Raw genomic sequence first — 25717 nt, 5'->3', positions numbered from 1 at the left:
TTTTAAAGTTTAAATCTTCTACATTTTGCATTTCTAAAAGAAAATACACTCTCTGACCAATGATTTTAACACCAAAAGTAGACATTGCATTTTTTTTTTTAATATTAAGGAATTTAAGTTGCACAGCTTAGATACTGCTGCAGCCATTCAGAATAACCAATCTGGACTGAAGTAAGGGAATAAGAATTATTAAACAACACTAAAAAACCTACAGGAAAAAGTATATATAAATCCAGCTAAAGTATCTCTGTGCTCCAGGCTTACCTGCTATTGCTTTATGAATGCATGTACATTTCTTACAATGCCATCAGCTAAATAAAAATCATCCTAAGAGTTTGCTTATGCAACAGTATCAGCAATTAAAAAACCCCAAAACAAAAGCCACACTCGTTTGTCCCTCCTTTGGGTATTCCATGCAATATTTTAACCTGAGGGAGAGGGGGAAATAGATGACTCACACACTCAAAAATAATTAAAAAAGGACCTATCTAATACTCTTACTTTTAAAGAGAAGAGTGCTCAACTTTCTACTGAATTCGAACCACAGAGCAACAAGCCAAGAGAACAGGTATTAAAACCCACTCTGAAAGATGTCACTCAACAGTTCTTTTTCTGGGATTTGCCATGTGCCTCCCCCATTTCAATGCTCTGTGTTTCTCCTAAATCGAATGGGGTGCTATTCATTGGCTCAGAGTGAGTCTGCACAGGTATCTGAATTTTTATGCCCTGCAGAGGTACGAGAAAGTTTGCCACACACAGAAAGCTTTTCCTCTGTTTTTTTCAGGCCACCAAGTAAGTATGCCCAAATCAACCTTCAAGGCACTGAAACCCCAAACACTGAAACTAATCTACTGATTCAGGGGTCCTCAATCAAAATGGTGGGTTTTTTCTGCTTCCTGCCCCTCTCCAGACTCCCCAAGGTACTTCAACATTTCTGACCTTTAGTGTCAGAATCCTGTTTTGTTAGGTTCATACAAATACAGAAGAAAAAAACCCAGACTGCCAAAATGTTCGCATAGTTCAAGTGAAAGGCAGGAGAGAAGAGACAGTCAAGAGCATAAGGAAACAATGCAAGAGTATTAGCTGGCATGAAAGCAGAACATTAGCGATCTAGAAATCAGTGCATTTTTCATAAGCATTAAATGATCCTTTAATCTATTTGACCTGTGTACCTCAATCTCAAAAAAAACCCGGTCTGAAGAGATTCTAATTCTCTTCATCTTTACTTCATTTCATTTACTTCATTTCTGCAGCTTCATTCTCCAAACACTTCTGTAGGAGGCACCAACTTCTTTGTTATATAAAACAGTTGACTTAGCTCAGAACCACACAGCAGTTTGTATTACCATCTCCTGATACAGCAGTTAGGTATGTATAATCAGAGGCTGCTGCACTGCAGTAGCAGACGCTACAAATGGAATAGGGAATACTGCAAACATGACAGTAAAGTCTACTGTTGTAGACTTTTTTTTTAGTCAGCTTTGTCAGCACTGTGCTAGAGCAATGAAAGTGGAAGCCATCATAACATGCCACTCTTGCCTCTTATATGAGCAGATAAGATAATAAATGGATGGAAATTTTACACTAGTGCTTTAAGCTATCAATGCTGTCATACATACAGCAGGACAAAATACAAGCAAATACCTCTGTGTATTTTGTACAAACTGATCATTCCAGTTTCTATATTCAGCAGGACTTTAAGATAAAACACTTCATTTTATTTCATTTTAAAATACTTAATAACATTAGTTTTATTTAGGAAGCAGAGAAACAATCTGTGCTGGCAGAAGACTAATCGCTCTGCCAGGAACCCTTCCTATGCACACAGAAAACAACAAACTCCATTTTACATCACGCAAATCAGTAAATATCATGTCCAACCTATTTTCTACGTAGCATACCTACATCTACCCCATAATACTGCTCCTTTTGATGGTTCTAATATACCACTTAAGATAGGTGTGTATACAGACACAGGTAGATGAGTTTAGCAACAAGAAAATCTAGAATTTATTTTTCTCTACTGTGTTGAAGTTTTGGATGAGCCTTTATGTACTGTCTTTTCTGGTCTAAAAAGAATGCATTTACCAACGTGAATTAATAAAAATTTTGCAAAGCACTTGACAACAGATGAAAATTCAAAAATATCCACATCTCTCTCACTCTACACAGGTCAGTATTGCAATATTATTGCCTATTATCCTGGTACATGAGTTTCTCACTATCTTTAGTGCCTCGTCCTCCCACAATAAACAGATTTTTTCTCAGAAAATAAAAAAGAAGAATTGAGGAAGAGAGTAAAGAAATCGCTCAAAGTCACATAGGAAGTCTATGAAGAACAGATTTCAAGCTTGCCTTATACACTAGACTACTTTTCTGGTTTGCTTCATTATAATAAAAAGTGTTCTGCTTCCATACCTTCCTTCCTTCGCAAAGCTAAACTAACTATTTATGACTACTAACAACATAGCATTCCTATTTCATATCCAAGGTAACCCAAGGTATTTTAATGACATAGTTAATTTGATAAGGCACTCCAGGAACTGCATTGGTAAATGCTATGCATACGCTTACTGTTCACAATACAATTAGTACACAGTCAGCTGTTGAGAGACTTTTTCAGAGGGAATCCAGCCTGAAGTCTACCCGATACTGAAGTCTTATCTAAAGGACATACTATTTTTTTTAGTTCAAAACATAATTTCCTGTCCCTATAAACTTAAGCTGAACCAAAAGAGTAACCACATACCTGTGGTGCTTCAAGTATTATTGAGAAATTAATGTTATCTACTGGTTCTGGAGATCCAGGGCTGGTTTTAATGTTGCTGGAATCCACACTGTGCATATTCTCCTCCTCTTTGCTTCCTCCCTAAGAAAGGCAATCAAAATGATAAATCAGGAAAACAAACAAATTCCCACATTTTTCAATAAACTATGAGGGAGAGGGAGAACCAGCCACTAGGAAAAAGTTACAGAATTACTGTAGAAAAGGGAAATCATAAATGGAGAAGACTAAGACAACAGCTTTTATTCTTTTAAGATATTAGTACAGATATAGTAAAAAATAAAGAGATGTGTAGGAAAGAAAGGCAAATACAAGAACGTGAACAATGAAATACCACTTTTTAGAAAAGGAAAGAATATATTTAACAGCCTTCCCACATTCCTATTTCACCACTCCTCTCCCATTTTGAATTACAAGCACTTTCTAATAGGTGGTGCTTTAATTAATTTTGCCTGGGTGCCCTTGATGAACAATACTCTAGTGTTCTCAAGTAAACTACTGTCTGTTCCAAAGCCCTGATTCTAGAGAAAGGAAAGATTAAGTTTCTTTGATGTAAGTGGAGCTCAAGCAAGCACTTAGCAGTGTCTTAGAGTGAAATGGACTTCAGCACATATTTAATTGATTTGCTGAATTGCTCAAACTATACCACACCTATGCACAGGGCCAGTGTACATATGTTTGCCCGGACATGTCTTCTGATTCCACATGAATGTTCTTTCAGGAGGAACTTGAGAAGACTGGCTTTCCAGTCAGACCTTTGGGACATTGAGCCTCCCATTTGCCAGCTAGTCAGAATTTCTGGACAGGTCAAGGTGTATGCGTAGCAATTTAGTTGCTTTCCACATAAATACATACTTCTACCCTGAATTGCCACCCCATACCACAACCTCACCCCTGAAATACAACAACCCAGTCTACGCATGTCATAGAATCAAATAGAAAAGAAGTTAAAATCAGTCCTTACCACCAAAGGCTTGCAGATTCCAAGAGAAACTGTACCTGGGGGCACAGATTTCAACACTTCCACTGCCTCTGCTAAAGTGGCGCTGTCCAAATGTTTCTCATTTACAAACACCAAGCGGTCTCCCGGTAAAAGCTCACCTCCACGTTCGGCTACTCCGCCTGCCACCAAAGAGCTGATCACGATGGCTGTTCTTGTTGGATCTAACGGATCCTGGGTGGGAGGAAAAAAAAAAAAAAAAAAAAAAAGAACTCAAAGACCCCCGAAATGATGGTTGAGTATGTAAAGACCACTTAAGCATGTTCAGCATCTAATGCTACAGAACTGAAGCTTGCTGAGACATTCAAAAGGACTGTCTACTAATACTGCCAAGGCTTATAGTTTACAAAACGAAAGATTTGCAGTAGGAAGATATTCTGCCACTTGCCTAATCCATTAAGAAATTTTAAGATCTGAAAGATGACTGATACCCTGTCTGCCCTCTTCTTAGATACACAGAAATGGCCAGGCCAACTTGCAAATAGAAAAACACTACTGGCACTCTTCCACAAGCCTCCATCCAGCCTGTTACGTGTTAATGTTACACAAAATAATCATTCTGCATGCCACTTAAGAGCTTCATAGCAGCAAAACTGATGTTAAAAGAAATCATCACAAGATTGGAAATTTAATTTAAAATATTAATTTAAAAATCAAAACCAAAACATTCAAGAAATAGCAGTATACATTTGCTATACTACTGGAGCATTCCTGCTTTGTCAAACCTGCATGACAATTTATAAAAGGCATTTTCTCCACCCATGAAGCTTCCTTAGGGTGAACAGCAACAGGAAAGTAACTAAGATCATTACTGAGGAGGGTGTAGAACACTATAGTGGTGTATACAGAGGAACGTGAATAGAAAATATAAGACACGTTGTAGAGGCAGTAAACTGATGCAGAGATACTCACTTTACTATTTTTTTCCCAGCATTAGCCTTCGCATAGTGCCATGTATCATTTCTATCATGTATTCAGCCACTGAAAAATTAATCTTCAATCCAATGAAATGATCATAAGTTATTATATATAGGCAGAAAGATACACAAAACAAATTTATGGGCTTTCTTTGTTTCCTTGTTTGTTTTTTTAAGATTAGAGTTAGCCTTTCATCCCCTTGCTAAGGGCTCATAGAGTTCATAAATGCCTCTGGTATGCACTGGGTCTTCAAATGCATAATCATGCACTATTTCTTCCTCAGGACTTGCATCTTATTCATGGCAGGGGAGGGATAAAAAACCCAGCAAAATTCAAACCACAAAGACCACCACAAATTCAGCACCTCAGTGTTAATTTGAAAACAGCAATGCTTTTTAAACTATTTTTATATAACTATACATTGCTTTCCAAGGGAACTGGCTTTTTTTTTTTTTAAGGTATGTGCAAACATATGAGGCAATGAATGTAATATCCGTAAACGGCTGAAATTAGAGTTCAGCAGGAAGAGCCATGCTGAAGCTGAATTCAAGTAAATACGTATTACTAATAATTCTCTCCTGTTCTACTGCCTAATCCCGCCATTTCATAATCTTCCCAAACACCGCGTATCCACACTGTACAGAAGAGGCTTCCTTGCGAGTATCACATCTTGATAATCAAGCCCAGCAACCTCCCTCTGCTATGCGATGGTGTTCTGTCTACTGAACCCTTGCCAATATGCTCGGGCTGTCCGACTGTTTATGCTCAAACCTGCCTCACACAATACCGAGGGGAAAGGATTTCATTTGTTTCAAATAGCAAGCTATCCATGTTCAGCACATACTTTGGAAATTTTTAGAAACAAAACAAACCTAACAGCAGAAAATCCAGAAGAAGAATCCAAAGGATTTGAAGATACAAAAAAAGAGGGTTTGCTTTAAGAGTGTTGAATTTTGAAAATGTGAAGTTACTGCTGCCCTTTGTGTAGAGAGTCAGCTTTGCCTGCCCTTGCCGACAAAACCATGTGCCTAACCATCCTGATGACAGCTGACCACAGAACAAACACTCTTTTTGACACAGACTTTTGAGATGTTTCTAATTTTTGGGTCTGCTCCAATACAAAATAAAAATAACCTTTTGGACTTCTTTGCAAAACCAGGATCGTGTTGAGACAGCCATTTTCAAGCAAGTAAGGCACTGTTCACATTAGGAAGGCTTTGCTAATAGAACTAAACCAGCAAGTTTTCCTATCATGGGCTCATCTTGCCATGGCAAGCAAGGTTTATGCTGGTTCCCTAAATGGCTGAATGCTCTCTCAGCAAAACTACACCTTTGCTGACACAACAGCTTTTATAATATGACTTTTGCTGGCTTAGCTATATTGATAAAAAAATGAAAACAAAACAAAATCAGCACTCATCCTTACTGATGCAGATAAGCTGACAAAAAGTTTGCTAGTGAATGACTGGCCCGGTAATTATGGCACTGGCTGAGAATGTGGGAGAACCAGGTTCAAATCCCTGCTCTGTCTGATCCAAAGCTGCTCTTTTTTGGGTTCCATATCAGAACCACTTAAGTAGGACATGGGAATCTCATCATTAGCTTCTACTATGCAAATATTCATAGTGGTCTAACTACCACATTTCTGATGAGAAATTTCTGATGTGAAATTCTGTTTCAACTGAACAAAACCATTTTGGCTTCAATAAATCATCATGATTTGGTAAGAGATAATTTAGCCGAAGAAGTGTTCCAACCAGCTTTAATCCTCATGCTAAAAATGAAGATAAGAGTTCCTGCAAACATACGCAGTTACTATACAGCAAAGTTTCAAGAACAGTATGGTTATCTTCACTGCTTCACAACATGCACACACGTAAGCCATGTATTGGAATTGCTTCATGAAGAGCAGCAGCAGCAATCTTCTTAAAAAAAAAGGACCCATATTAAAACCCATTGATCAGGTAAATACAAAGCAGGGGTTATAACTACACTGCTGTTTTCAAGCAGAGGGAGCTATTGTACAGGAAGAGAAGAGCAGTATAAACTACACAGTGACAGGGCTAAGCTGGTAATGTGAGCAGCGCTGTAAAACCCTGAGTGTTTGTTACCAGAGACTGAATCGCAATGCGATTGTCATGAGGAATGCAACAAAAGCCGCACATGAAGACACAGACCTGCCGAATTTCAAGGTGTAATCATTGATACATACTCTCTATAATTTAACATGAGGGTGATTGTAACTCTGGATTGCACCATGCTTTTCTTATCAAAGCAAAAGGAAGAATGCTTTTTGAAACCTTGCCTTGTGATTTACACTCAAACCCAAATGCACCCCAAAGAACACCACCTGCTAAAACAACTAACACTAAATTCACATTCACCTCTTGCAAACAGTGAGTGCAACTGGACTGTGTGGGTTCTTGCCTTGTTTTTAAAAGAAAGCAGTGCTAGCAGCAGGCTAAAGCCCAGATTCTTACCTTCTGTACTAACTGAAAAAGGCAACTTCACTCTCACAGTGCCCTGATGGACTTCAGGGCCACCTCCAGGTTAACAGGCCAGCTAGAGCCATTCCAGGTTACTGAACAGCAGTAACTGCCACTGTACACCTACCCTAAGGCTCTTGATTCATTTTATTTGGCTCACATTAAGCCAGATAATAGTGATTTTTAGTCACTAGCAGTCAGAAATGAACTCCACTCTCTGCTTCAAAGTGAAACGCTCACCTACTTGAATGGAGTTTACAGGCTGGGAACAAACTCCCTCCCTAAACCCAGAGCTAAGATGTTGCTGTAATGGTATTCAGTAGAATCAGAAGTGACTCAACTTCAAAAGTTCAAGAAATTATTACATGACTTTGCATTACAGAGGGGATGTGCACAGGACAGCACCCTGCAATTTGCTCATCTTAAAATGGGCAGGAACTGGGCTTGGCACATTTAAAGAGAAACTTTTAACTTCAGTTTACTGAAGGATTCCTTTACAGAAATGAATCATTTATGAACAACGAGGAAAGGAATTGCAATGCAAAGTAAGGCTACCCCTTAACTCACAAGCACTAACAAATTCATTTTTAAAAAAAGAAGAATTACAAGTAGAAAAGTTTGCCACTTGTATAAACGATGAAATCTGACCACTGCCATGCATCAGCAGCATCCCAGGATGCTGGCCTCCAGGTAACCCTCTGAGGAACTAGTTATGTTGTAGCTGTTGTCTTTTCCTTTGTGCTTGAGCCAGATATAGGGTATATGAAATTGTTTAAAATAGTCACAATTTATTCATACTTAGCACACCATATATTTAACTATGTTGAACCATGGGTTTTCCCCCTTCCCCCCTACTGCTCCTCATCAAAATCCACAAATGTTTCCTGGAGTCCAGGTGTCAAATTTTTCTTCTTCTTTTCAGAGCCTCATTTGTTCTGGATTCATTTAGCAGGGCAGAGTCAAGCAGGGGCCACTGCAGTTGCTGCCTTTGAGATCCCTGGATTCAGAGCAGTAACAAGTCTCTCAAAAACCTGACCTGTGCTAAAATGTTAAGAGTCTCTGGAGCACCAAGTTAACAGAGTCCTACATGCAATGCTGCTGGAGCACATAACTTTATTGTGGCTTCAAGTGAAGGATTCGAACTTGTCACGGGCACCGAAGATTCACACTCATTTAGCTATAAGAAGTCCTTAGGAAGCAAATCTGGGAGCACCACCAGTACAGCTTTCCTCTGTCCATCACACTGGAAAATTAAAATGATAACAACCGACTCTTTCCCCGACCTCACCGAACAGTGAGGTTTCTGCAGCAGCCAAGAGAGGGCACTCCAGGCCAGCCCAGCTCCCGCAGCACCGAAGGCGTTTCGTGCTCTAAGTCCATCCCATCTGTCCAGCTTCCAGCACCAGCAGAGCCCTCACTATGCAGAGGATGAGGAGCAGGCTCTCCCATGCAGGAGACTGTAGCTGCAACTCGATTGGATGTAAGCAGCTACCACGTTTTCTGGGGTTTTGTTTGTGTTTTCCTTTTTTTAAAGGCTCATATGAAAATGTAAGACAAAGCCGCGGGTGACTGACATTTACTGTGCAAAGTCACTCTCACTTAGTTAGAGGCTATATTAGTTTTGGCATCACTTAAGATCTAAAATCAGCTAGCCTGGCTTCCTAGAATATTTTAGCTTTCTTCAAGCAACAAACTGCCTGCTGCCACAAAAACACTCCTCTGAAAGCACACATCAAAAATAGCATGGCAAAGGATCCCAAAAGAAACAGTTTGAAACTTTTTTTCCTGTACCAATTTTGATTTATCTGAACAATTTTACAAGTGCCAATTTGTATACTGCAGGTTTTTGCAAGAGAGCCAAAACAAACACATGTTAGAGCTCAGAGGTCAGAGCAACCCAGCTTCATTACATTTTGCATGGGACCACTTCCAGGTCTAACATAAATATCCATATTTAAAACTCTGCAGTTTGCAAGTGAGTGAGATACCAGACTGACAAACTCTCAAACACAACACTGTAGCATACTGTACAAGGAACATACACTTGTCAACAATGAAAAGGACCAAATGCGTTTTACGTTTGTCTTACTATTATGTAGAACAAAGGCAGAATTGCGCATGAAGTACTTTACCTGTATGCTCAGTATTGTGAAATTACTCAAAATACTCATCCATACTCTCATTTCATGAAGAGCTGCTCATCTCTTTGCAGAGCCACCCTCCACATATGCACCAACAATGCCAACAGGATGCAAAAGTCAAGAACCATAAACAACCTGCAACCTTTTCAAAGTCACTAAGTACTTCCCGACAGAAAGTGAAGAGCCAGCTGTGAGTGATGACCAATTCCCTCCTTAAGGTGGCCTCAAATTAGGATTGAGAGTCAAAGTCCAAACCTTCCGTTCGATTACTCCAACATATTTACAGGAGTTGGCCATAAGAACTGCCGAAGGTAGTCTAAAGCCTGAAAGAAACATCCCTGAGAAAGTGCTCAAGTAGTTTCTATACAATCCACTGCATGAGCAATCAGACTGAAATTCAAAGTGTTTTAAGACTTGTTTCCGCCTCTTCCACTTGTATTAGATAGCAGTCAGCAGGACTGCTTAGGAAAAAGACTACACAACGCACAGCCTCTGGCTGTACCAAAGAAATAAACTACAGGCTGTTGTGCTGAAGTAATACAAACTTAAATACAGAACAGTATTCAAGAAGGAAATGCTGAACTTTTCTGTGATGTAAGGCAAAGCACTGGATATAAAACATAAGTATTTATTGATCTGCAGTAAGGGAATAAAGCAATGAATTTCAGAAGCTCTAGTGTGCAGCCAGCATTAATCAAAACTTCTGTTGTGGGAAATGTCAGCAAAGAAACAGAGAAAGAAAAAAAAACATAAAACATACAGAGCCACACCCAAGGGAGGAGAGAGAACAGCAAAATAAGAGTAGGTGGCACAATGCATTTCCCACACTGGGCTTTCATCATCTGTGATCTGAAATCATATCAGTCTCCTACAGCAAGAACGAACACAGTGGCCAGCAATTACTCAAACCCGGGTAGGTCTGGCAGAGCTGGCAAGTACTACGCAGTCAGTGTTCATCTGCTGCGGAAGAGGGCTATGCAGCAGATAGTTGGGATGAAAGTGCCTTCAGGGAATGATCAAACAAAAAAGATGTTTCTTGCACACTACTGCTATTGTCAAATAAAAAGATCAAAGATAGGCACTGCCTATGGTAGTTTTGAAAGTGTCACTGCGCAGTGGACTCAGGTGCACGTCACCATCTTTTAATTTATCAAACTTTTCAATCAACCTAAGGTTTCATCCGCCCTTCGTATTTGCTCTCAACAGAGCTAAAATCTCAGGGATTACCTTCATTAGACTTTCTTAATATCTTAGACTTTCAGGCTTTTCAGCTCCAGAAAAAACACATTGAATGCTGACTACAGGGAAAAGCCACAGAGATTTAAAAAACCCTGAACTCATAAGGAAATGGAGGAAAACCACTATGTGACAAGATAAAGAAGGGATAGAGATGTGTGGGAATAAAGAAAAAAATACCAATGAGCCACAGGGAAAAATATAAATGGTATCATGTACATAACCTACACTCAGTGGTCTTAACATTCTAGGTTTGATCAGCTTTCAAATTCAAATAACCCCTGAACTAAAAATCCACCAAGACAGCCCAGCAAGCACTTCCACTAGTTAGGTGTGCTGATCTCAACACTGTTAACAGTCTGTGGAAGTGCAGTATGTGTTTTCAAACAAACCAGAGCTCTCTGCATGGAGAGCTTGCATCATCAACAGCAAACACATGAATTATGGAACATTTGCTACAGAAAAAGCTGCAAAAGAAAAGTGGGGAGATAGGACAGGCCATTTTTTGAAACAAGGATCTGCAAACAGTGACTTGGCCTGAAGAAGCCTTGCAACAGTATAGATGGTGGAGAAGACAGAAGGGTAGCCAAAAAAAGGTTGCTGAGAATTTTAAGGCTACTGTGAAACGCAGTGTGAACAGACAGAACAACTCTGAGTGCAACAGTACTATTTGGATTTGGGGAACACCATCTTCCAGAAGGATGAGGTTTTAAGAAAACAGAATACCTCATAGCTTCCACGAGTTTTCAGAATTCTTCATGTTTATCCATCAGCACCTCCAATCTCATTGGTTCAGAACAGATTCAGAGCTGTCTGGGTTGAGCTTTTACACGCCCATTGCTCCACCGTCTCCACACGCTCACTGAATGACTAGCGCAGCTTTTAGGTAAGCAGAACTCAGTTGCAAAGTTTCCTCTAGTCTCATCTACATTATCTTACCCTTGCTGAGATTTGCCAAGCATTTAACAGAAAATCTAGCTACAGTTTTGTCCCTTTAAATTCTCGCCTTCTCTTGCAGGCAGAAGACATCTGTGGAATAATAATGAATTTCTTTGGTTTGGGGTTTTTTGTTTTTATTAAAAGCTATTCTTCCTAGCAGGAAATGAAAAAGAACAACCAGATTGTAGAATTCGGGGGAATAGGGAAAACATTTCTAAAGGTTAATAATAATACTGCTTAGCATTTATTTCAAGGGTATGCGACAAACCAAAGAAAAACAGATGTTCTCAGTAACGCTCCACTTTCTCTGCAAACTCAGGTATTGTCCAGAGCATGGGTTGTGGCAGCTCACAAAGACAGGAGGGCCGCCCCTAGGATATGCAACTCCACTCTGTACACGAGATTCCTTCCTAACTTCTCACTTAGAGTCAAATGATCCCTGATCCCCAGAAGCCCACCATCAGGGCATACCCAAGCCCTAACGTGACCTCCTGCATCCAAGCTCTCCAGCTTCTCTACCTCAGCAAGCTATTCCTGTGTATCTGCCTGTATCTCATGCTGAGATACACAGTCTCTTTGATTTCTTATTAAAGTGGTTTCTGGTCTCCTAATGCTTTTAGTACTGCTGCACTGAGGTTTTGGAAGCCACTAATCACAAACACCCTAGAAACTTTACCAGGAATGTGCTCAATTGCATTCACCAGCTCTTCGGTCCTGAAAAGTAGTATTTAAGCTGAACTCCAAGACAATTTTTCAAAAAGCTACATTGAATTCAATTCATAACACACTACTAAGAATTATTTTACAAATGAAGCAGCTTAATATGATTTAAAGGACGCAGAACTTTCCCATAGAAGGAGAGAAGCAAATCCTCCGTGAGATGAGTACCAACACAGTTGGTACTAAGGCTTACAGAACTTTGATGTTAATGAATGTGGATGGGTTGTAGAGATGGGAGAAAAGCTGCCTTTATCAGTTTTCCCAGTACCAAGCTGATAGCCATTGTAAAACTGCTTTTTAATACAGCTGTGCAGCTTTTGCCAGTAAGCCACAGGTTTCCATCACATGATCAGGTGAAAATGTGCTTAACAAGGACGTGAATATGCTTCTTTGTTCGCAACAAACTTATCACAAGACAGACAAAGCTCAAATTATCACAAGGGGGCAAACGTTTAGCCAGCAACACGTCAAAGCATTCCAGCCCCACATCTCACTGTTGAACAGTTCAAGAAAGAAAGAAAAAAAGCTAGTCGAATACCACCTTCTACAAACAAGAAGTCAGTTTGCTTTTTTGTAACTCTACATCTGGAGCCTGTTTGTTTGGGGCATACAGAAAAGAGGAAAGATATTTGGAGACACTTAAATTGCTTCACTTCCTGCCATGAATGACTATGCAGTGATTTTGTTTTAAAAATGAAAACAATTGTTTCCCATGCTCCCTGGGAGAAGAACAAAATATAACCTGCTGAATGTGCAGCAAAAAAAGACTTCAGTTAAACAGTAAGAAAAAACTTGATATAATAATGATAATAAAGATAAGCTCAAGAATAAGGTGGCTGTGGAGTCCCTGTGTGAAGTCCCCTGCAGTAAGAACCCTGACCCAGGCTGACAAAGGCAGGCACACTTCATGCTGTTTCAGGGCTGGGTAACACAAAGCTCGTAACAGTGCTGAAATGCCTGTTACTGCTTCCGTGGATGGGTAGATATTTACACCCATGTTGGCATGGACCACTCGGAGCAGGTGAGCTCATAAGCTCCTACAGCCTGAAAGGTATAGGGCAGCCGGGTACCGTCCAATAGCAGCCGGGCACTGAGGACTTACCCTTCAAGACAGAGAGAAACAGCATCTCACAGGCATTCCTAAGAGCTATGTAAAATGTCAACCCTCTCTATTCCAACCCGCACCCTCTCCAGTTTCACACACTTTAAAACAGCTGCTTTAAAATACTCTGACTTCAAAGCACAGTAAATTAAGCTCCACATAAAGTCCATTCAGCTTTTTGTGTAATTTGATAAAAGCTCATCAGACCATTCAAGTTACCTTCTGGTCAATACTGCCTCAAGAAACCTGCAATTCAGCTACCTGTGGTTTTTCCAATATTTCTGTAAAGCATTACTGACAGAATCTGTTGGCCTGAATGCATCAGGTCTTTGGCAAACACTGTTTCAGGGCCACTCAAAGTACCTTTTATACTACTGTGATCTCTCTTTTTCTCTAGAAGTCTTCATCTTGTGTGATTTTTCTTTCCTCTGGTTCTAACGCCCTGGGATCACTGTCACTTTTATACAGCACTTCTATTTTAACCTGATGACATACCATGCTCTCTTCCATTGTAATTTCTTTCTAAGAAAAAGGATTGGTCTCAATAACGATGGCTTAGCTCTTGACTTGCTGGCTAGGAGGTTTAGCATCAGGCTAGACAAAGTTACCATTGAGCTGGATACTTTCACATCTATTGACAAAGAACAATAAATATGCTTACTGTAGCCCCTTGCATCACACATGATCCCAAAGTACTCTACAAACAGTGTACTGGGTCCCACATTCACCATCAAAACATACTTGCCGCTAACTGTGCCAGCAACACTACATAAAAGTTAGTTAAGAGGTGAAAAAGAGAGCAACTTCTCCAAGTGAAATTACAAGGAAATTAAGGGAGGTAGAGTATATTACTTCACGGAGAAGTTGGCCACAAGACCTAACAGCACACCTTTTTAATGGCCAAAAGGGGGGCAGGGTCCCTGTTCAAGATAGAGTCACCAGCAATGCAACACTGTTCCTCAGGTCTCTGCTGAGCACGATGTGTTATCAGCTGAAGAAAGCACACCGCACACAGAGCCTATCAGCATGGCTGCTGCTGCCTCTCCTTCTGCAGGCTTTTCATCTAAGTATTATCAAGAAAAAGCAATGCCTAGCCTAAGAGCTTTGACAAGATCCCAACACAGCAGTAACAATAGAAAAATACACAGAAGATTTCATTTTAAGACCTATTCAGTGTTTCTTATTTAAATAAGCCATCACACTGGGAGGAAAAAAAAAAATCCAGTGAAACATATCATTTTAAGAATACACAGGCTCAGCCTCCCCATCCACCTCCCCTCTTGCCAAGTACTGACCTTGCTAGCAGAGCAGCAGTCTCAAGGATTTTAGATTTCCTACCATATAATTCCAAATTAGGACATTCAGCAAAGGAGAAAAAAGATTTTTATTTTTTTTTTATATACTTAGTGATCATGGGAAGCAGAACAGTACCCTATATAAATAAAGTCCTATTACAGCAAACAGGGTAAGTCTCCTCTGTTTGGTATCCCAAAGTTTTATGAACATGTGTACAGGCATTCCAAGAGGACTTTATTAAAAAAAGAAGGTGGCTCTGTTTTAAGCATTTAAATCCCTAAAGACAGACAAAAGAAAACACAGGACAAGTAGAAATACTATTGATTATGCATAATTGGTATAATTAATTTGTAATTAGTTCATTAAAATATATAGGCATTGGAATTATGCTTGTAAATATCTGGAAATATCCTGCAAGTCACTTGGGATATGCTTATCATTTATTTGATAGATGAAACATTATTAGAAAGACAGACCATTAAAAATTAATATACCAGCATAATAACTTCTTGGTCTCAGCATTCAGTTTTCTACATACTCACATTCCTATTCTACCTCACAAAGAGTTTTTATTAATACTGTTTTTCAAAGTGTGACTTGGGAAGCACAGCATTTTAGACAACTGAGGCACAATAACCTTTATGGCAAGCATATAGACAGTTTTGAGAAAACAAAAAGAGAAATACTATAGATTATATACCACAAGAGTATTTAGCACCACATCTAATTCGACAATCAAAATTAAGATGGAAAGGTAAAAAGCCTCATGCTTCAAAACAAATACGAAACATGAATGGAAAATGATAGTAAGAAGCTTCCTCAGCCCTGTAAGCAGCCTGGTCTCTAATTGCTTAGCATTCTTCCACTTCAGCAGTGCATCTGGCATCACTCACTGCCATAAATGAACACAGTTGTATGAATGGGATTTCAGGGGTTCTTAAATCTGCAGATAACAATCACCAGTCTCCCGCAAGACGCGACTGAAATGGGAAGATATACACTGGTACTGCAGTAGCATTTCAAAGATGTTATCATACCTTGACTGGGGGGAAAGTAAGTTGGAATAATAGCACATCACTGTTTTTTTTCATATAACGTTACTTCTCTATTCCTACTGATCTCTCTGAAGTTGTACCAATATTTCCAAAATGTCATTTCAAACAACAGCTACAGAAACAATTTGATCTTAAAACTCCAGAATACAGTCACATCACCTCCAAGCTGGGTACATAACACCAAAGTTTCCCTAAAATTCTGTAACAGATAGAGTCGGTCAGCCCTTAGGGGTGTAATTATGAGCATCACGAACAGGCCTTCTGCTCCGAATCACCTCTTAAAAAATTGTTTTCCTTCCCACCCTACCTCCATCAATACTAATGTAAGGCTAGAAAGCCTGCTCTCTCACACTGATGCACCTGATGCGTTGAACCATGAAGCTAGGCCATGTGAATACCCACCCTCATTTAAAAAAAAGAAATCTAAAAAAAAATGTATCATATGATTACCCAAAAAGAGCAAAATCAACAGTGGATATACAGTGCCAGGAGTGTCATTTGCCATTATAAGGCTTGAATCTTTTATTGCAAAACAAAGAGTATGTGCCTAAAAAACCCTTTATTTTTTTTTTGTTTTTTTTAAAAGACAGTAAAATTGCAAAAAAGGAATGTAGAAAACAGTTAGGTCTCCAGGTCCTTTAAGCCACAATTAAACACTTCACTGTAATTCTGTGCTTCTCAGCAAATCCGCGTTAAGAATTCTGAACAGTCTCACAGGAATCACATACTTTTTTTTTCCCCCGCCTGCAATCTAGCATGGACAATTATTTATTTCCTTTGCCCTGCACTCAAGAATGTGATGGATGTATTTACATAAACACACACACACAGAGTCACAGATATCTCTATATAAAAATTAATCTGCAGATGATGAAAAGTGTAAAAGATCTGAGAGGCAAATCCCAAACAAAAGAGCATACTTTATACATAAATATCTTGAAATTATAAAGATCTGAGATTAAGTGGTTTACCACTCATTTAGAATTGATTGGAATGTATTTAAATTTAGCTGAAAGTACCACAACATTGCTCATGTATTTGCATCTGCAAATAAGTAAATAAAAAGCCTGTTATTAAAGCCTTCATTAATTCTGATTATATGAGAACTTAAAAGCAAATCTGTGTATTACTGCTCTGTAAAGACTCCTAGCAACTCTACAGTAAAGCTGGCACTGCCACACAACATGTGTCAGCGAAAATGACTAACAGGATCTATTTTCAGTAATCTTAAATCACACTGGTAAAATATAGAATTAATGGTTTTGCATAATACTTCAAATATTTTTTATTCTAATTTATTCCAAATTCATGCCTTATTGTATCAAAAAGTGAATTTTATATCACTTGACATTTATGCACAACAGTTAAACACATTTTATTGAAATACAATGTTTAAGCAGTATTCAGATGTGATGTGTATATTACTATGAAGAGTGATCCAGCTATTTTATTTCCTTATAAATATGATGGTTAGAGGTCTAAAAATATACCACATTGACTAGAAACATGAAGAACATTTCATCCTGACTACAGATTTTGAGAGTTTCTATATATTTAATCGAAGCAAATAATTTTGGAAGAAGGATTCATTAATTTTAGTAGAATTTCCCCCCCCAATTAAAGACTTGTCTGTTGATTTCGAAAGATTTTATGAACTTGGGAGAAATCACGTTTTAAGCTACGAATGACTTCTGAAAGTGAACTTCCCCTCTGCCTACCCCACTCTGAAAATTCTACCCATATCTTTGGCATATTGGTTTAATAGTTTAAGCAGAGAAGCGTAACTGAAAAAAATAATAATTAGGTTCCTTACTCTCTAGTCTTACACTAATAAATTAAATAAATGTATTAAAGCAAATTTGTGTTTACAGAAAGCAGAGTTTGCAACACCAATTCACCTGTCAGTCCTGACATTCCCTTTCGACTGTGAAGGACAGTCCTGGTAAAGCTACCTCTGCAAACTCCATTTATAAATGAAAAGTGATTTGGGGCAGTGAGGGGAGTAAAAAGGAAAAGGCTCATTAAATTTGGTACATAGGAAATGATGTTGCAATAAGTTTGCTTGCCACTCTCATAGCTGAAAAGTCATTCCAAGTTAAAACGGAATAAACCAAAAACCAACCTTCCCCCAGCATTCATTAAACTCAGAGTTACGAGGTGGAGTTTGAGTAAAGATTTTGCACTTTATCATGTCTGATAATCAGACTGGTTTAGAACAACCTCTACACTGTACTTTTTAGAGTTGGCCTCAAAATAAGTGACTTTTCCCTACACAGTTTCTAGGCCCAAGTGCCAAGTCGATCACCCAGTACTCAACATCACAAAACATTTTGGAGCTGAGTCTCTTTAGCTTGGAGAAGAGGAGACTGAGGGGTGACCTCATTAATGTTTATAAATATGTAAAGGGCAAGTGTCAGGAGGATGGAGGCAGGCTCTTCTTGATGACGGCCAATGACAGGACAAGGGGCAACAGGTACAAGCTGGAGCGTAGGAGGTTCCACATTAACATAAGGAAAAAACTTTTTCACTCTGAGGGTGACAGAGCACTGGAACAGGCTGCCCAGAGAGGTTGTGGAGTCTCCTTCTCTGGAGACATTCAAAACCCGCCTGGACACGTTACTGTGTGACCTACTCTACGTGGTCCTGCTCTGGCAGGGGGGTTGGACTAGACAACCTTTCAAGGTCCCTTCCAACCCCTAACATTCTGTGATTCTGTGATTTTAAGGCACCATACGAGACAAAAGATCAAAGAGAATTTTAGTATTTAGATATACAGAAAAAGTGTACCTGATAGTCTAAAATGCTGAATCCTAAACCATTTTTGTCTTTCTGCAGTTCAATAACCCTCACATCAGGAGACCATAATGCTAATTCCCCTTCTTCCTCCTCCTCAGGATTAACAGCTTCCTTGGGTTTCACCTGAAAAAGAAAAGCTCTAGTTCAAATACTATTCTTTCAGTTCTTTACAAACACTATTTCTTTAATGTTTTGATTATTAATGGCTTATATATGTCTAAAATGTGACCTTTTATGGAATTACAACTTCACTTAACATTATGCATCCAGTTCTCTCCAGTTTGCTGCCTTGGATACTCCCTGGGACTACACCTACATGTTTTGAGCATCGGAGCCCAACCTGGCGTACAAATACCCATGTATTAGTCAAATTACAATATTACTAACCTGTTACATGTTGATGAACTTGAGCTGTCCCATTAGAAGCGTAAAGGAAAAATAAATATCTTAGCATAACAGATTTAACCACAGACAATTAAAGAAAGACCAGATGATCAGGCACATCCGATAATTGTGGCATTAAATATGCAAACAAAAAATTCTTATATTGTAATTATACAAATAGTATCTAATTTGAAAAAGCAGTTTCTTTCACTATTTTTGTGGTAAGATACAAAAGAAAGAGGAATAGTTATCCAATTTTGTTGGGTAAGACAGTCCCATAAATAGGTCTTCCAAAAAGGCATCTTCTGTTGTCTAACTTAACATGTGTGTTTTAACAGTATTATTTTATCAATACAATCTTTACAAAATATCAATGTATGATGTCCCAAGAAAAACATTAAAATCTTGTACCATTATCTTCACACTGATTTAACTTTATTTCTTTGGATAAATATGCCTATTACACAGAGCACTGCCATGAGGTAAAAGAAATAAATTTTTCTTCCACGTGCTCTTTCTTGATACTTTTGACAACAGAAAGCAGAAATATTGTGAGATTGCTCTAAGGAGAGGGCAACCTCTCTTTACTCAGTATCACCTTATGGCAAGATGTGCAACTGACAGGACACACATGAAAAATGTTCAGTAAAATGCACCATCAAAAACCACAGTGGAACAAGTTCTGTTGCAACAGAAAAGGCCTTTTACAAAAAGGCATAATACTATACACCTTATTCTTCCATAAAATATCCGTATTTCTTGTTTAACTCTCCACCTTAGAGGAAATTAGATCAGCAAATATCAGAAAAGATGAAAAGTCAAGTTGTAAATACTTTTTATAAATAGGAACAACCATTACAAGTGTCAAGCTTTAGTTTGAGATTTTAAAGGTTCTGCAATGGAAAGAAACATTAAGTTTAATTTTTTTCCAGTTCTATAAAATCCTACTCAGAACATGTAAGTAATCAGCTAATGGTGGCAAGGATGTGACTTAGTATAATTCAGAGCTCTCACTCACCTATTAAGTGTAAGAATGATGAATGGGATGTCCATAGTCAGCACGCTAGCTCGGTGATTTACCTACCTTGTATTTATAGCACAATGAAGTTTCTCATGACCAACTTGTATAAACTGTAGTAAAAGTACCAGTGTTGCAAACTATCTTTCAGCGAAACACCAGCTGTCCCTTACGAGCCCAAAGTGAATGGCAAAGGCAGCTTTATACGTCAATTTAATACAAAACTGCCTCATATAACTATATATTTTTGGGAAACATTGAAGACTGAAAAGAGGTCTGGATCAAACATCAAAAGGAAAACAGAAACACTGTCTTTAGAAAGCTAAATCACTTTCTCAGAAATATATGCACTTCTTCAAAAAGTTATTGTCCTTTTACTCAACTGCACGACATGAGAAGTCTACCTTTTGTTCTGGAGGGGAAACTTCCATGGTGGGTTCATCTACAAGAGACTCACTCCCATCATCGAAAAGTCGTCGACAGCAAACCAACGTAAATGGAGGTGGTACCTCTTTTAGAAAAGTGATTGCCTCGCGGCGTGATTTTCCATATAGCTGAACTCCATTTACCTACACAGAAGGGGAAACACACATCCACACTAAGACAATTAAAATGATATCAACCTGATTATTTTATTAATTTTTTTTGTGTACACATCTTTCCCAGCTGAATGTGAAAGTCTAATTTTCACTAGGGATTCTGGCAAAGCCTGCCAGAATTATTAATGTATGCTTCTGAAGAATACATGCATTACGGTAAGACTTAAGCTTCATCTGCGAGATCCTGTGACTACTGACTGCTACGTCATGTCTCTGCTCTCTTCAGCTTCCTCTTACTTCTTTTCTGCTCACTACTTTTCCTAGCCTAAATCTTTCCTAGCATTGCTATTTCATTCTCACCTCTTCCTTTGTTGGAGGGTTTTTTTAGCATTAGGCTTAGGTGTCTGAATTTAAAAAGGTAAAAATTTAATTTTTCAAAGTATTTTAAGAAAACACAGATTTTGAGCTCTAACCAAAAACTTGAAGTCAGAACTAGCACAACTTTGTCAGTTTTTTAAAATGTAACAAAATGGCTGAAACTAAAATAAGTCTTACAGAAAACATGCAAGAATGTTTATACAGTAAAAAAGAAACCAGTTAGAGTAAGCAATTAATCAGAAAACCCTGACAAGGGTCAAAGCTTACCATCCCATAAGCTTTAGATCCTGAGTAACAACAGAAGACCATAAGGCTATTGTTAATGGATGTTTTAAACCACAGGCTTAGAAACATTTTTCAAAAAAGTAGATAGATAGATAGATAATAATACTGCTTTAAAAAATAGAATACTGCAGTTGTACTTCCTCCGGAAAATAAAACTACAGCGATTCATCCTCTTCTACGTAGGGATGAGAGCAATATCATGAGAGTACATCTATTGGCACCACAGTGGTATTCATGAGGAAAGCAGAACATCAGTAGGTGTCATAGATGTGAACATCATCTATGTCGACGAGCAGTGCAGGCCCAAAAGGGCAGGGTTTTAATCCGATTAGTGCTATGGACTCAATCCCGACACCTCTTGTGTTTCAGGGACTTCTTTCAGGCTACCTCAAGTCTGCTCTCATGTCCAAATGTCCAAAACCACTGGAGTGAAACCACTGGTTTAGGATTCCAGCACACATCATCCAAGTCCACTCCACAAAATGAACCAAAGCACAGTGTCCTGGGTTACAGTGTAAAATGTGCCAAAAGAAAAAAAAATATATATATTCTATTACCATCTTCAGGAGCTGTTGAGACCAGGTGGGGCGGTGCTCCCTGCCTCCCCTCTCTGGACTATCTCCTGTTACTGGGCACAACAATGCCTTATCGCCTGACCCATCGATAACTCGCTCCTGGGCTATCTCCTGTTAATGGCCCATCAAGGAACTGCCTCACGACTCCCCATCCCATTGTGAGATGCTCCGCCCGGGGGGGGGGGGGGGGGGGGGGGAAGGAGCCAAGCAGTCCATGCCAAATAAAAACGGAGATTTGGAACACCCTAGCAGCCTTTCTTCCACTGGATTCCCAGAGGAGCTCTTCCCCCCACTGGAGTTCCAGACGACAAGAGCTACCTGCCGACCACTGGGCCTTCGGAGGAAGACCAGACTCTTTTACCTGATTGCTGCTTCCACAGAACTATACCCATCACTTCAGGAGGACTGCAGCCAGCATCTTATCGGACTGCTACTGCCACCCTAACAGGGTGTCAGGTTGTATTCCTGACTCTGTCAGTGTAAACCAGTGGGTTGTTTTGTTTTTCCCTGCCTTGTGTTATATATATATATATATATATATATATATATATATATATATATATATATTAGTAAAGAACTGTTATTCCTATTCCCCATATCTTTGCCTGAAGGCCCGTTAATTTCAAAATTATAATAATTTGGAGGGAAGGGGGTTGCACTCTCCATTTCAAGGGAGGCTCCTGCCTTCCTCCACAGACACCTGTCTTTTCAAACCAAGACACACAGTAAGTGGGGATAACTGAAGATTCTCTTTAATACTGCACTCCATAACCAAACTGCAATGCTAATGAAATGAACCCCCATTTGACCCTAGAAGATATAGCACGTAAATACACAACATACACGTACACACCTCTGTACCTGCGTACTTGAGGCAGAGCCTTGCCATAATTCCCAGATCTCCTTGTTCTTTAAAGAAACTCGATCTTGTACAAGACTAAAGAGCAATCTCACTTTAGCCACCATCTTCTTCCTGATCACCTCTTTTTTGTCTACTTTTTCCTTTGTGCTTTTTACAGTGTAAATATAGCTTATACTGCTGGGAAACTCCTCTCACACTATAACACAGTCAAGGAGAAAAATTCAGAGTGGTGTAACTGGCCTCCCACATGGTAAGATGAACTGCTATGGGTTTTTTCTGTAAGAATTACAGCAACTGCTGAGCTATCAGGCTAATCCATTAGTTAATTATTTAAGCAAAAGTATCTATGCGTAAGGATTTTTTAATGCATTGAGAGTGGCAGCGTGGTGGAAAGTTACCAGCACTTCTCAGCATACTGTGATGGATGGAGAAGAGCTACCGCACACTCCCAAGCAGACTTGCGGACTCCCAATTCTTCTTTCGCAGCTGCCAGATATCAGCCTCTAAACATGCAAGGTGCCCTACAGCCCATTCATTCACCACACCACCCTCATTAGTTGTGCCATCAAATAGGAGCGAGTGAAATTTTAGAACAACACTAGGGCACAAGGAAGCAATTTACTCCTAAAAAGAACATAATGAAATTAGTTAAAATTGGGGGGATGGGGATACCATGTTTTCTATCATAATTCAAACACATCGTCAAAAATAATCAACATGCAACCTCACTATATATTAAAAAGAATTCTTTGCTGATCACATTTTAATCCCAACTGTATCAGGCCCAGGTAAAGCTGCTTGTTTGGGGAATGGGGCAGTCACTTTTTCCATTGCAAACCCCTACTTAAGGGGATTTATAACTTGGCTGTGAAAACATACTCTGGGCTAAACCTGGCATATGTAGCTTTAGCCCCAGAGCACATTTTTATTTTGTTGTTTTTTTTTTCCAGCTACAGAGAGGAAAAAAAATTTATGCTCACTAGGTCTGGGCGTATCTGTGAACTTAATTGTAAGTACACAATAATAAGTAAAACTGTTAAGTACATACAATTAAAGTTTCCAAAGATACTCTACAGCACTGCATTATTACTTTTTGTACACAATTTTTTGTCTAGTGGCCAAAGAATTTAAACAACGCTTCCAGCATTCCATTAATCCTTTAGGAATCAAGATTTCTTCCATTAAGCAATAACTGAAGAAAATGTTTTAAGTCTTAGTGGTATCAGTATGAATTTTTGATGTTAAAGAGCGAACAACAAGTACAAGCAAGAGAGCTGTACACCTAACAAATTAATCTTTCAGGAGGCCTAATTCTGTTCCCATTGATGTCAATTAAATTTTTTCTGCAGTCACTAAAAAAGGTTCAAATTCAAAATATTGATTTGAGCAAAGAGCAGGTATTCAACAGGAAATTAATGTCTTTTCACTTGCAAGATGACATACTGACAGATACACATACACACACACAAAATAGGTATTATTTTAATACTATCAAATAAATATTTTTCCTGAGCAAATAGGTCTGGTCTGATTCCAATAACTTCAAAACTGTCCCAATACGTCTTTATACATATTTAAACAAACTGATGTACTAGCTCATACACACAAATGTCTTTCAACACTCAACAAGCGAGTTACAATGCGTAACAGTAACCACTATTCCTAAGACTGTTGTAAATTTTTTAGGAGTGACAAATATTAAGAAAGATTATCCACCACAAAAGCTAATGCCAAATTGCTCAAAAGACTGAGCTAAAGGACTATGGATACAAATACACTCAACACAAATATTAGCTCTGCCTTTACAACTCTTGATACTCATATTAAAACATTTCAGAAAAAAATATAAACATGAAGTCCCTAAGAGGTCACAAGAATTTGACATTTTGTCCATAAAGGAGGAATGAAACAGTAAAGAAAATGAAATGTGACTTCCAAAGTACTACTCTAACTGGTTCCACAACCAGCTCTTGAATACTATTATTGCACATACAGCAGACAAACTAGAATTTAATACAAGCATTTTTAAGAAGAGTAAGCAAACAGGAAATCTGTCAATTCTATTTTTGGGGAGGTTTGGTTTGATTTTTACCTCCAGAAGTTCATCCTCCAGTTGCAGAAGACCAAGTGTTGCAGCTGGACCTTCCGAAGCAATTGATGATATATAATGATGTCCATCAAACGTGTCAAGCTCAACTCCTAATCTCCAAGTGTGGATGGGTAATAGCTGCCAAAAGGTAAGTATGGTTGAGAATGTACGTATCTTCATCTACCACAATATAAACACATTTAGGATTCAGTAGCTCACCAAATTAAACTAGGCACACAGTAAGATGATTAAGACTTCATACTGACACCATCTGCATTACAGCACAAGTGTCCATAATTTGTCTATACAAACTGCACAAACAAAACCAACCAATCTGCCCTTTGGGGGAAAAGGCAATTTGAACTGTATTCTTAAATAAGGTTACCACATTGGAAAAAATGCAGAGAAAAGTACCACCTAAAGACCATCCTACCCAAAAGGTGAGTTTTCAACAAAACCAAAAGAAATTCCATAATCACCATAAAAACTCATCATAAGATCAGCTGTTTTATTCCTTTAGGAGCTATACTACTTTGAGGTAGGAAAAATATACGTGAAACGTCCTCTGCAAATAGCTAATACTGGCATCCTTATTTCTGCAAGGTGAAATCGCTGATTTTGCGTTAGCCTTTTCCCAGTGGGCCTCCTTAATTTGGAATTTTTCTCTAGGGAGCCTCCAACCATTAGTGTCTTAGGTCTGCTAATATTAGGAAGACTAGCATAAAACTGATACACTATCCAGACAAGCCAGCAGAAATCATGGCAACTTGGGGAGAAGAGATGATCAGCAGTACCTGCTCCTTCAGTTTGGCCATTTTCTGGGTTTTTATTACTTAAGTTGAAACACTGACTGTCCTTGTGGTTTCCAATTAATTCTGGATATTCAAGTAAAAGGAGCAATCTATTGATCCTCAACATTCCCTCACACCCATGTCTGACCATGAGTTTATCATCCTTCTTCACTGAGGCATCCCCACACATATATAAATGCATCACCTCCACAAATCTCTTTTGCACAATGTTAACACACATATCTTGAAATTCTCTCAAAAGTCTCAGAAAACTGAAATTAATCTCAGCTCTGACCATTTCAATTAAATGGACCTCCCTCTC

At 38.8% G+C, this 25717-nt stretch overlaps 1 protein-coding gene across 3 annotated transcripts in view; it reads right to left on the bottom strand.

Moving 5' to 3' along the window:
* PATJ (PATJ crumbs cell polarity complex component) overlaps positions 1–25717 on the bottom strand; it is a 146851-nt gene that overhangs the window by 94846 nt on the left and 26288 nt on the right. For all 3 annotated transcript variants that reach the window (XM_086462139.1, XM_086462140.1, XM_086462141.1), the window contains 5 exons: positions 24608–24742; positions 20281–20445; positions 18466–18597; positions 3750–3959; positions 2750–2869 (listed from right to left, as the gene is read on the bottom strand). In XM_086462139.1, the coding sequence (XP_086318265.1) occupies positions 2750–2869; positions 3750–3959; positions 18466–18597; positions 20281–20445; positions 24608–24742 (762 nt within the window). The remainder of the gene's footprint in view (positions 1–2749; positions 2870–3749; positions 3960–18465; positions 18598–20280; positions 20446–24607; positions 24743–25717) is intronic.

This window comes from Leptosomus discolor, chromosome 3 (genome assembly GCF_034619465.1).
Source record: "Leptosomus discolor isolate bLepDis1 chromosome 3, bLepDis1.hap2, whole genome shotgun sequence".
NCBI classification, from domain to species: domain Eukaryota; kingdom Metazoa; phylum Chordata; class Aves; order Leptosomiformes; family Leptosomidae; genus Leptosomus; species Leptosomus discolor.
This window is presented reverse-complemented; position numbering and strand designations above follow the sequence as displayed.